The 13,690-nt window shown below is 36.8% G+C and overlaps 3 protein-coding genes across 3 annotated transcripts; all 3 read right to left on the bottom strand.

Annotated features, from left to right (window-relative positions):
- Positions 1-2,072: 2,072 nt before the first annotated feature.
- On the bottom strand, positions 2,073-4,227 carry LOC104899714 (trihelix transcription factor ASIL2). Its single transcript, XM_010686957.4, has one exon. The coding sequence runs from the start codon at positions 3,843-3,845 to the stop codon at positions 2,292-2,294; it is 1,554 nt and encodes a 517-aa protein (XP_010685259.1). The 5' UTR covers positions 3,846-4,227; the 3' UTR covers positions 2,073-2,291.
- Positions 4,228-6,658: 2,431 nt separating this feature from the next.
- On the bottom strand, positions 6,659-8,617 carry LOC104899713 (hypothetical protein). Its single transcript, XM_010686956.3, has one exon. The coding sequence runs from the start codon at positions 7,913-7,915 to the stop codon at positions 7,142-7,144; it is 774 nt and encodes a 257-aa protein (XP_010685258.2). The 5' UTR covers positions 7,916-8,617; the 3' UTR covers positions 6,659-7,141.
- A 149-nt stretch (positions 8,618-8,766) lies between these two features.
- On the bottom strand, positions 8,767-13,368 carry LOC104899712 (uncharacterized). Its single transcript, XM_010686955.4, has 8 exons — positions 12,825-13,368; positions 12,203-12,290; positions 10,896-10,975; positions 10,270-10,316; positions 9,862-9,968; positions 9,590-9,639; positions 9,404-9,486; positions 8,767-9,324 (listed from the first exon to the last, which is right to left on the bottom strand). The coding sequence occupies exons 2-8, from the start codon at positions 12,258-12,260 to the stop codon at positions 9,210-9,212; spliced, it is 540 nt and encodes a 179-aa protein (XP_010685257.2). The 5' UTR covers positions 12,261-12,290; positions 12,825-13,368; the 3' UTR covers positions 8,767-9,209.
- Positions 13,369-13,690: the final 322 nt, after the last annotated feature.

The raw sequence follows: 13,690 nt of genomic DNA, 5'->3' as shown, positions 1-13,690 counted from the left end.
AAAACCACATAGTGAGAGAGAAAATGGCATAGTTCTTCGGCAATGACGACGGTATCAATTAACCTACGCCGCGGTACACTTTCTGGACCTTCAAACTGCAACAACACTCGAACTCACCGGTGACTCGTCTTTGTCTGAGTCAACGCGGCTTAGATTCGGAAGCGCCTCGGTCTCCGACAAAGTTTGTCGGTTATATTGCCGGAGCTCCGAGAAGGAAAATGGCGCTGCATTCGAGGAAGTAAACGTGTCGACCTCCATTTTTTTCTTGAGGAGGATAGAGAAAGTGAGAGAGAGTGTGGAGATGATCAGGATGTATGGAGGAGAGGAGAGAGAAAAAGGTGACATCAGAGAACCACCGATCTCCTCCATTTGACGGAGATGGCGATGTTGATTCTTTGGGGGAGATGAAGGTGGCACCAGCGAAGGTGAAGAAGCAGAAGATTTGAGGAAGGTGGCCGCACGATTTGTCAGTGTGTGGCATGTTTAACTAAAAACGGCATGAGAAATGTATAATTGTGGAGGGCTAAAAAGTTAATAGCATACACTATTTGCGTGAGATTTATGGGGGGTTGTAGGAAACCTGTCTTATAGTGGGACCTACAGGTGTGGGTGCCCTGTGCAAGGGAGTTTCTTCTTACATATCAAACCTACATACAAACTTGATTCATGTCTAAACTGTAAACGAACCATCATATAGACTTACACGAACTACTTTAGAACTTGTGAAGAAGTCATACTCAAGAGACTCTCAACTTTGGGCCGAATCCCCCATATTTAACTTAACTCCAATACCCGTGCATCTCATTAGGGTTATATACTTAGACTTAGGTGATCCAACAAAATGAAGGGTGGCCTAAAAGGCTAAAGCTATATCTTTTTATAATTTAAAGGTAAAGTTTGAGCTTCTAATGGATGACTTATCACAACTCCAAATTCATAGAGGTCAAAAAATACCGAGCACTCCTGAATCCTGCTGATCTACCTACTTCAGCTAGGAAGAGTAGGAATCGCTAGCTCTATCAATGTTTGTGTTTTGTGTGCTCTTGATTTTATTTTAGGGGGTCTCCACTATGGAACTCTTTGATAAGAAAATAGATCATATTGAACCAGCACCTCTCGCAGGTTAACCAACCAAATTACACATGTGAGCGCTTGAGAGTAGGAAGAATATAATCTCAAACATAAGTAGGTAGTAGGATTTGAACTTGTGATCTCAAATTACAAGGTGGGTTCCCCACTATCTCCTCGTAAAAAGGGAAAAAATTGTAGATGACAATATGAGCACATGTAACTTTCCTAATTCCACAGGATGCTTTTTTAGTACCAAAAATTCTCAGCAACGCAAAAAACCTACGATATCATTACTAGAACATTATCACCAGATTCTTCTTTCAACTGCCTATTTTTAATGGGTAAATAAATCACAGGGACTATGAAGCATTACTCGTCTACCAAGAAACAGAAATTAGCCACTGGCTAACTTGCATAAAGAGTAACATCACTCCTCTTATCTAACAGTACAAAGTCTGATGTTGTGCCACAATCTCTAGATTACCATATACAATTCATTGAGCAACGAAATGTAGTTTCCTGTGCAGACTTCAAATATAGATTAGAGCAAAGCAGTGGCCAAAACAAGCAATTTGCACACAAAACAAGGTGAATGAATCAAATTCCTTAGAAAAGAGAAGCGTAGATATGTTTTTCTACAAGTCTTACCAACATTCTTACAGAGCATATGCCTCAGTATATGGTGCAATTTCATATTTGGCAACTGCTCATCTAACTGTTTTCCTCAAACCATTACAATTTGATTTGCACAAATAAAATCCTAACTCATATAGCCTACATTCGAATCATAACTCATGCATTTGACTCCATCCTATTGGGATTAAGACTCGGACATTGTTATTACTATAGACACTTCCCATCTTGGGCACAACATATTTTCCTCAATCTGAATGTAAATCTCTAGACTGATGAACAGATAACACTTGCGATTTCACAGCACAGTTTTCACAAATTACTTCCTCAAGGAGCTAACAGAAACAATCAACGAATAAGATGGACAATTACAAAACAGTTTGAACCTTTTAATTTTTTCCACAATTAAATGATTATAACAATCAGAGCTTACAAATCTTTCCCTGCCAAAAACAGACTCAAGTTTTCATCATCTTTGGTTCATAGCCTCATCAATAGTCATCAACAAACTACTAAAATAGGGGGATGGATAAAAAAGACATGATCTAATATATTCCTCTTCTTCTTCCAGACTTGTACTACTACAACTAATTACTACTATCACTGTTAGCATGATTAAGATGATTCCCATGAAGATGATGACGATTATTATTATTACGATTATTTTCTCCACCTCCAATACCACCACTTCCACCACCTCTACTATCACTATTATTACTCCCATTACCATTCAATTGCGAAATCTCCAGCTGAGTTTTCATCATAAACTTCATCCTTTGCAACTCCAACTCCTTAGCAAACTTCATCCTCTGCATCTCCATCTCTACAACATGCTGCAATTTCGTGCTTTCTGCCGTCTCATACGCCTCCCCAAACTTCAAAATCGCCCTCGTCAACTCCCTCACCGAATTCCCCCACACCCTCACAGCCGCTTTCTTTTCTCTCCCATTCCCATTCTCACTCCCCTTCCCCTTTCCCTTCACATTCCCCCTTTCTCCTCCCCTATTGTCAACATCCATCCTCGGCCGCTTCCTCCTCTCAAACCCCGGCCTCTCTGGCGGCAAACTATCCGCAGAATCATTCGACCATGCCTCCTGATCAGAATCAGTATCCACTGAAACCGGAGGTTGAGGCTGAGACTGAGGCCGAGGCTGAGGCTGAGGCGGAAGATGAGACAGAGGCCGAAGTCTACCACCTGCCATCAACCTTGCCTGTTCTTGTATGCTCATGTAACTGTTGTAATTACAAGCAGGAGTAGAAGCAGCATTACTATTACTATTACCATTACCATTACCATTACCATTACTAGTTTGATTACTCATCGGTTGCGAAACCATATGATTAGGACGGGCAGTCCAACCAGGACCATAAACCTGCCTTTGTCCAACCCTTTGTTGCTCTCGTTGCCAAAACTCCATATACTTTTTGGGATCAATACTCGGAGGTCTCCAATTCCTAACTACAGGAATTCCAACTGGTACAGCTTTCGAAACCGGTCCACCAGTTGAAACAGTGGCAGTAGCTGGTGTTACTGTCACACCACTTAACCCCGAACCCTTTATTACACCAGGGTTCGGGCTTGGGGTTGAGCCAGAACAACCACCAATCAACCTATCCAACCTTTCAAAAAACGCCCAACGACTCGGACCACATCCACTACTAATCTTCGCCTTCTCAATCTTATACTTCTTCTTAACAGTATCAATCCTATTCTTACACTGTATATCAGTTTTCGGCGCTTTTCCGTAATCTTCACGACTACTAACAATATCAGCAACTTCTTTCCAATGCTTCTGCTTCAAATTTCCTCTGCTTAACTCCATATATCTTTCTCCCCAAGCATCAATCAACACCGACGTCGCACCTTCACTCCAACAATCCTCTCTTCCTCCTCCTCCACCTCCACTTCCGCCGCTACTTCCACCGTTTATTGCGCCGGTAATTCCGCCGTATGTGATAGCGAGAGGACGAGGAAACTGCTGGATCGGGAGAGCTAATGTTAAAGAGCTCGGAGTTTGCGGCGTTAATGGCGACTGCGTTGATGATGGAGGAGCTGCTGCGACGGTTACTGTGATTGGAGCAGGTGGTGGAGATTCAGGTGGTGGTGATGAAGGTGATCGGATTTCTTCATCTTCATCCATGGATCTGAAACGATGAGATGCGAGGTTAGGAGAGAGAAAATTAGGGTTTTTTTTGGGGATTTTGAGGAGAGAGAAAGAGAGAGAGAGAAAGAAGGGTTTGTTATGATGTTTTAGGGGTGTGACGGTAAAGAAAGTTCCGTCCGTCAAGGGAAGAGAAACCGAGGAAGGACACGTGGAAGGAGAGAGAAAGGAGGTTTGGTAGGGTTAGAATACCTGGATTTACCGGTTAATCGGTCATCGGACTGATTAATGAGGATCATTTTTTTGGCCGGCTTTTAGGTTGATTTTGTGTGTGAGTGAGACTCTTCTTTGCCTGTTTTGATGGAGTTTTTTTTTTTTTTTGTGTGTGGGTGTTTTTACTATATTACCCTTGTATTGGTTAATAATGTGATAGACATTAGAGAAGTCACATTATATATTAGGATTATTATCATATTGATGACATCCTTTAAGAAAAAAAAAAAAGTATGTTGATGACATGGCATCCAAGATTGAAAATAATAAGGTAGTTAATAGTGTAATCAAAGAATCAATTGGTTGGTTTAATTGTGGTAAAATTGTAAAAGATGATTTTGTCTTTTGTCCAACAAAGGGATTTGGATTTTGGAGGAAATGAAAGAATGAAGATTATTGGTTCATTGTATTAAACTATGCTTGGTTTTGTACGTGAATCTTGAGTAACTAAAAAGGTCTTGGTAATTTATTTATTTTTTAAGAAAGGTCTTGGTTATGCATAGTATCCTTGGCTCTCTACTTCTTTTTAGTTATAGGGTTGTTTGGCGATCGGCGATTGGTTGTTGACTTTTGGCTGGTTTAATGGCTTGTTTGACCAGTTAGAAGCATTGGTGGTATGTATTTGGCTTTTTAAGTTGGCTGTTTAAGCCAACTGTTTGCAAAAGTGTTTGACAAAATTAATTGTGGTTGTTGGTTGTTTATTAGAGAGTTTGTGGGCCAAAAGCCAATCCAGACAACCTTTTCATTTTGGCTTAAAAGCCAACTTTTCAGCCAACCAAAAAGCCAATAACCAAACACTTTTTTTGGCTGTTTGACCAAATTGAAAAGCCAAAAGCCAATGAAAGAGCCATTTACCAAACATGGTCATAATATATAAATTTGACTATAAGTATATTTGATTATGAAGTATGTTATATCCATGGTTTGTTTTGGGGCTTGTTCCTCTTTTGCATAAACAAAACATATTATATTCATGGTATTGTTTTAGTTTTAGGATGAATAATCATACTTCCCCGTTTTAATTTAATTGTGATACTTTCTATTTTAGCAAGTTTCAAATTAGATGTTACACTTTCATTTTGGGTAATAATTTGTCTTTATATCTCTCTATCAAATCGGGCCTTTTTGTTTTCTTTTCTATTTCTCTCTTCTCCGAAAATTGTATAGGAGTCTGTGATTTTAAAAGTGTCACAACTAATTTAAAATGACGTAAGTATGTACTTTTATAGTAGTTTTTGGTCGGGCACGAATACCGACCTTTAGACAACAAAGAAAAGCAAACTTATATAGTAACAAATTGCAAGACTTTAAAAAATTTATCTTAGATAATACTAACAAGTCCCCTTTAAAATGAAAATCTACGTTGATCAAACAATAAAATGATAGATTCATCGAGTGCCAAATAAGAAAATATTAATATTCTCAATAAAAACAAATTCGTCAAACTTTTATTTCTTGCACAATGTAATTGTCTATATTCCTATGATCCCAAGCATTTGCTTGGTATTTAAAGAAGGTTGGGGGTGTATAGTTGTAATGGGCCTATAAATAGGAGCCCTACACGAAGGCAGGTAGCACAGAGAATTTATTCTTACCTATTGAAAAAAATCTACCTAGAAAGTTACTATCAATTATTGGATTTTATGTTCTATAAAATTATTCAAAAGTCGGATAATTTTTATTTAAGACTATTGATTTATCAAACGTTACTCTATACAACTTTATCAAACATTACCATCCCGGCTTGGAAATTCATCAACTAAGTAAAATTTCCAAAATTCTCCATATTAATTAATAATCTCTAATAGTTAAACAAGAATGGTTACCCTAAAACAAACATAAAAAAAAATGAAGATTTAGTGTTTCTTCAATGGTAGATTTACTTACTTCCAAAGTTCCAAGTTATAAGACACAAAAGCTCCAAAACTATGTGCCTCATTGACCTGTGGGCAGTTGGAGTAGTCAATGGTATGGGCCTATAGTATAGAAGTATAATCAAGTAGTCTATGCTTGTCTAAAGTCTACTTGTCTGCTGTGAGAATAACTTGTTACTCCAAGACATCTAATGAAATTGGAACGATACAATCGTATAGACAATCTAACCTAGATTTTAGTCCCATATAATTCACCCCACAAATATCAAATCAACAATATTTATAACATAATATTCCCTCCATTTCATTTTAATTGTTACACTTTGATATTTTACACTATTCACAAATTTCACTTTGTCTATATACGCGGATGAAAATATATTCATGTGGAATCTTGTTAGATTCAACATAACATGTATTTTATTAATATGTACTTTTTATAATTTTTACAAATACAAAACTAAAGATATATATCCTCAAAGTTTTACATTGACATGTGTGAAAAGTATAAGTGTATGGATTAAAAATGAAACGGATGGAGTATTAGTGAAGGTCCATGACATATTGTTCAGAGGAGAGAACTAAAAGTGAAGATATACATGAGACATGCTCCTCTTGAGGAGTTATCAAAGTATTAGCTTTTTTTTATTGGAGTGGGGAATTTTCACCCTTATCTTTTTTTAGGTCAAGTATGGTAAATCGATGCAAAGTAAAAGTATAACAAGTTACATATATAGTTGAATGAAGTTGTTTGATCAATGATCATCCCCTTAATACAACTTTACTAAGTTTGGCTGGTTTGTAAATTTTCTCATATGAACGCTCAAGGTTCCAACTCCTCACAATTGAAGGAGATTTTGAAGGAATTATGAACATATAATACCAATTTGGTATTTCGTTTTGATGGATGGTTAAGATTGATTTGGTTGTACTACATAAATGCTACAACAACAACAACAACAACAATAGACGTTTCAGGTTAATGCATACCCCTTACGCTCCCACGATTATTCTTCATAAACAAGTATATGTGCCCAAAAAAGGGGTTGAGATATCTAAATGCTTCTCTTCATATTACAAACCTGAGAATAAACCTTTAAGAATTCTTTCTTGTAAAAGAGGAGAAAGACAACCAAATTCAAGGGGTTAACTTATAAAAGAATAGTAGATGTTCAATGCATAACATCATCACTCAGAAGTAACAGTCTCCTGACTCTCATTCTCTTCAGAAGGAGAAAACAAGTCCTTGCATAATTCTCCATAAAATCTACCTACCAATTCTATGAAAATAGGACTTTTCAGATTCCTCCAACAGTATAGGAGCTCCTCTACATCCATCAAATCCTTCACTTTCCCTTCTTCAACAATGATCTCCACCATATAGTTTTCAAAACTTTTGCATGGATGTTCAACATCTTCGAGATCATCCGAGCTCTCTTTCTTACTATCATCACTTTTTCTAGCAAATCCCGGTGTTATAGGTGACGGAAATGGCTCCTTCGCATGCCCTCTTGATGATGGACTTAGACTTGTAGCATCTCCCATGGCTTGATCGTTGCTCTCAGTTTCTATGTCTTTAGCCTTTCTCAAGGAGAATAGAACTGTAAGGTATTCAGCTATGCGTACCTTTTGAATGGGTTGGGGTTGGTTGGATGATTTAACACGCTTCTTGCGCCGGAAAGTTCTTCTGAATTTCGAGGAAAGAGAAGGGCGATTTTTTCTTACCCGGACTTTGTTCTTGGGACGGTAACGAGGAAAGGTGAAAGCCTTGATGGAGAAGGGTTTTCTGAACCGGACAACTTTGGTTCGAGTTTTGGGTTTAGAACGGCGTTTTGGCATACGTAGTGTAGGAGCTCTTGAAGACATTGAAGGTTTATCACATTTATGCTTGAAGATGGATAAAAGCTTACTACAAGGTTCAATCACCTTGGCTTTGAAGTGAAACAATGTTTTTAGTTTCATTTCTCAATGATGAGGTGACTAATTAAGCTTCTAAGAGAAGTTGGCCTTTACTTAGATTGTCAATTGAGTTTTGGTTGAAGATATATGGGATTGATTGGTGCATTAGATGGACTATGGGTTAAGGAAAGAAAGGATATGATGATGATGATGTTAAAACTTTAAATGGTTGGTGGTTTGATATTTGCTGCCTACTCTAAACATTGAAAATTTGTTACTGATACTGGGGCACACGTCTAAAAATATTCAGGGAGTGGGATCCCATGAAATAATATACTTGCTGAGATGACTTTCTAAGCATTTTGCATATACTATATGCTTCTACCTGTATACCTGTACCAACCACAATGTGGAGTAACATCTTTTGAGAACCAGTCATCCAAGTTAGAACAGGTTATATATCTGACCCACCCTCGATAACCCGACTTGAAGTTAGCCAGTGGACCTGAAGCTGAGACAGTCTAAACAGCCTACATTCGACCTGATTTCGACATGTTTATCTTCTTTTCTTGTATTTTGAGCATAATCCGATATCAAAACCGAACCCGACACATTGACCCGGATTGCCACAAGTCTCTCCAGTTGACCGGCATTGCACTCTCCTTTTGACCATATTATAAACACTGATTCTTTTATTCCCATGACAATGAAATAATGAGATTCTTCAAGGAAAAAAAAAAGGGAAAAGAACGAGTAATCAAGGCCATAGTATATTTTGAATTGGGCAATGGCCAGGCAAGCATTTTTTATGTAGCCATAGAGAAAGAAGCAGGGGGTGAAGTGTCACAGTCAGTACTTCAACAACGACTATTCTGAGAAATACAGAAGAATATAGACAGTAACGTGCACAAGAGTAAACTAATCACAACTTCATGAGATAAGCCATCGTTGATATCATAAGTTTGTACATGCGGAAACTCAACTCTATTCTTTGGATACTTTCGCTAGTAGCAATTATTCAACAAAACTGGTATAGCAGCTCTATAGCTGTATACTTCCAAGCCTCATGTTACAAAAAACAACGAAACATTCACATTCGACGCTTCCAATGAATAATGATTTCAGTATAGCAAGAAAAAGCAATCAGACAAAATATATGCCTGAGGTAACCTATTCTAAGCTCCACTATGCTTTGTGCCTGGGTCATAAAACAATGGAAAACACTAGGAGAGCAAGTTCATGAGTGAACAAGTGCGAGAAAATGGATGTGGGCCAATACCAAGTAGATGTACCAAATCACCCGCTCTCAAATGTTTACCAGTTGTGGGTTCTCTATTTAGCCTCACTCTAGAGTAATTTAGTGTGGTTTTGGTTTATATCCATCAACTGCAAAATTTCTGGTGGCCACAGGCAGAGCCAAGCGAATTCCGTCTAGTTCAGGCTTTGCTTCGATTTGGCAACCCAGGCGAGACCTAAACAAGCGATCATGAGGTGTGGGACCGGAATAAACGACATGTAATGAATTGAACAAAGTAGAGAAGATATACTCACGTTTCGGTGAGCCCAAAGGCGAGGTCCAACATGTCATTTTCTTCGTCAGATGGATCTGGCAGTCTGTTGTAATGATCCACATCCTGAAAGAGCAAATCAAAATTTGAAGCCATTGGGGATATGAGGTTATTAATGGAATCCTATATATTACCCAGACAATCAAAAAAGTGATATTGACTGCCTTACCATCACAATAACATGACATGTAGAACATGCACAGGATCCTTCACATGCTCCTGTAAAAACAAATTACAAGTTGGCTAGTAGTACTAAAGAAGTCTGAAAGATATGAAAACAAAAAACACTACTTGATTATAAACAATCATGAAAGTCTTAAAGGCTGAAGGAGATAATTAAGCATTTTTCAATTTCACAACGGTTCACAGGCATCAAAGACTTTATACCACAAATATGTTCACATTCAAGGAGATAAATATCAGGATAAGTAGAATGCTTACCTTCTAGCTCAATGTCATTCGAATGAGCAGCTTCTAACATGCTTGTGCCAACAGGAACCTTAATATGTTTCTCCGTTCCATCGGTTTCAACAAATGTTACATTAATTCTGTAGTATTGGAAGCACAGTAGATGATAAGGGTAAGAGAGTGCAAAGGTGAGGCACGTAATTCACTTGATAGAAGCAGACAACCACTCATCAAGGATAAGAAAACATCCAACAAAAATGCACACGCCTGTAGTAACAATTAACAAATTATCCTTGTAGGATTACAATTTCAGTATAATTTTACAACCTCCCCTCCCTCAAAGGAATAAAGGAATAAAGGAATAAAGGAATAAAGGAATAAGGATATGGAACAATGTTCTCATAGAAGCTATATGTAGAGAAAGAACGCAATGATGCTTACGTTTGCTCCTCTTCAGTAGCGGCAGTAGTACAAAAAAATCGGTGCATCTGAAGAAAAAAACAAGCATATGCATATCAGCAGATATGACAGTAGCAACAATTGATTTTACAACTCCTTTAAGCTACACAAAGAGCAGTTCAATATTATCTTCTAATTTCTCCATGCTAACTAATAAGCCAACTTAATCTCTTGCCACGGAAAAACATGTACAACAAAAGCATCAAGTAATTGCCACTCCTCACCAGCCATAGTTAAATGAAGCTCTCCTAATTCTATAAGATGATTGTGGTGAACTTAGAAAAACCAGCCTTTTTAACTGCATTAGCAAGGAAACTGTCACATATAGCCATAAAACCTTAAACCATTCAAAAATCAGCCATATCATTGGTATAAGATGATTACGTTGAACTCAGAAAACAGGCCACAAACACAATCTTAAGACTTCATCAGCGAGGAAACTCACATATAGCCAACAGAACCTTAAACCATCAAAAACTCGGCCTTAACATTGGTATATGTTCAAAGCAAGAGGAGATTATTTTTCAATGATTTGATGACAACTAAACTTACTTAGAAAATGAAAAATGTCACTGCTAGTATCTGCTCAAAATGTGGATAACATATACCTGAGGGGGGAGCTGAAGAGTCTGTATCCTGCCAGAAGATGCATGTAGATAAGGTGTCCTTTGTACGTGTGCCAATTGCCCTAGCAGAATAAAGAGTTTCAGGTCAAAAGATAGAGAACAAGCTGCACCAACCCAACTTAGTGGAATACCCACATAAGGTGCTTTCATAGACATGCTTAACCAGTCACGAACACTAACAAAACAGCTTAGTATTGCTTATTGTGAAACCAAACCAAATTTCTACAATAATTAATACTTTGTTCTTTAAGTTCCTTTTTCCCTTTCTCTAGTCTAGATATAGCAACAACAACAACAAACACAAAGCTAACCCAATAGGTTAGAGTTTTCCGCTACGATAATAGCTAACGTTCAGCACAATTACAAGAAACTTGGCTTTTCTAACTTATAAGCACATTTTACAAAATCTAGTATGCATTCTAGCTGTAAGAGAGAAAAAACTGCAACAAGTAGCACATATCAAAAGTTACCAAAAGAAACCTTCCCAATGCCACCCACAACTACAGGTTAGAATGCCACCTCATCTTTGTGTCTCTTTGTCTATCTAATTTGCTCTTCTCAAATCTCACCTATATCTCTGCTGAGTCTTTTGAAATTATGACCGGCAATTGAAGACACTTTTATTCTTAATTACGTGCCTCATATCTAGAAAATGATTACTGGAAGAAACTTCAATTTGGTTTAGTATACATTCACTCTCATTCCTTAAAACTAGTCAAGGCTATTTCCATTCCCTCAGCTATTAGTGCTACATATTACTCACATATCAGACTCAGCATCCACGTCCCGGATTTTTTGATATGCAAGTAAGGATAAGTTTAAGACAATCATACTCTACATCATCTCAATCAAAACATTCTGTAACTGTAACTACACCTATATTAATGCTCTCAATCTTCAGTAGAAAGTAGAGACCATCTCCAACCTGTGGAAGAAATTTTCCAATTCATGAGACATAAAAGAATACAGCTCACATCTAGCAGCTTTATCCCCAACGCCCCTACGAAATCTCATCATCCCGTCACACGACTTCTACTGTTATATCACCTAAGTTAGTTGGTGTTCTGGAGAAATCATATATATAGAGCAGAATACAATAAATAAATAAATAATGCATATACAAACACTCAAACATTGACAACCACTTTTACCACATATAGAAACCTTGAAACTACAGATTGTAGTCTATATCAACCAAACAAGCGATTTATACAAAGCATATACCAATGGTGATCATATTGTTATAAGATAATTGGAAAGCACACGAATTTACATTTTAATAAACAAACCTTGAGTCAATTTCTTGATAGCCTGAGCTCCAAAACTAGAAATTCTAGAAACCCACATAATATAGGTGAGTTTTGAAACACCCACAATCTGAAAACATAAAAAAGGAACAAAATTGATTCAACAAACCAACATAACTATAAATTGAAGGGTGAAAACCCTAGATCAAAAAGTATAACATAAAAGCAAATGCAACCCAAAATGAGCAGCTCAATAATACAAAAGATAGCAACTTTTGGCACAAAATACAGTCTCAATTGGAAACTTAAAAATTTGAAACGAGATAAATTGAGCTGAAATTTTTTAAAGTTCATCAAGAATCTTTAACTTTTAACGGAATATCTATCAATTAATTCATTATACTACCACCGTCGAACAAATTAGCTGCGAAATGTTAATTACAACAAAAAAAATCGAAACTTTAATTCAGCATAACAAACCAATTAAGCTGAAAGTTAACCAATTAAGCTGAAAGTTAACCAATTAATTCACCCTAAACCCTAATTATGTAAACAAGTTTGTAGACTTGTAGTTGAAGATTGCAATAACAAGTTTACAAAATTTGAGGAACTATAAAAGCGAAAAAAGCAATGTATAGGAAAAAGAATTGGCAAGAGTACTAACTGGAACAAAAATGGCTGCAGCAAAGTTACTGGCTACCGGTTGCTGTTTTGTTGGACTGGAGTTTCTCGAGGGGGACTTTGGGGGAGTGGGAGAGAAATAGTTTGGGTTTTTTTTTTTTTTAGGAAATAAAGATATTGCTTGTATATATATATATATTTTTTTGATGCAGTATATTGCTTGTATATATTGATGTTTAAAATAATATTAGGATGGTTTTTTTTTTTTTTTTTTTTTGAGAGGACATTTGGATGATTAATTACCAAGAATATTGGTCCACAAGACCAAAGATTGAGTTATCTTAGAGCCATGGAGGAAAATTTTAAGGGTTCAGTTCAGTTCAATTCAGTTCAGTTCAATTCAGATCAGTTCAGCTCAGCTCTTGACAATACTTTTACTCTCACATATCACTATTCATTTCAGTTCAGTTCAATTCAGTTCAGCTGTTTTATGCCGAAGAGAACATGCCCTAATATATATAGATTGATATTTTAGTAATTTGAGGGAATTATAGTAGATGGTAAGAAGTTTGATGTGTTTTAACTATATTGGATCAATTATACAGATATATGTAGGTGTTGATTGTAAAATGGTTCAAATGATGTAACTTGTGTGGCTAAATTGGAGAGGAGCAACTACATAGTCGTAGTGTATTTTTGAGATCAGAGCAAAAAATACATAAAATGGTTATTACGTAAACAAACTATGTTATTTGGGTTGGATGTTTCAAATGATCATTTTATGGGATGGTATAAATCCTATGTTGAGATGGATGTTTGGGAACATAATATGAGCTAAAATTGAGGATGAAGGTATCAGAAAGAAGGTCTGAATTGTGAATAAGGTATGAGGTATCCGATTACATGATT

The sequence above is a fragment of the Beta vulgaris genome, chromosome 7, assembly GCF_026745355.1.
Source record: "Beta vulgaris subsp. vulgaris cultivar EL10 chromosome 7, EL10.2, whole genome shotgun sequence".
Lineage (NCBI taxonomy): Eukaryota > Viridiplantae > Streptophyta > Magnoliopsida > Caryophyllales > Amaranthaceae > Beta > Beta vulgaris.
Note: the sequence above shows the minus strand (reverse complement) of the source record. Positions and strands in the feature narration are given on the sequence as shown.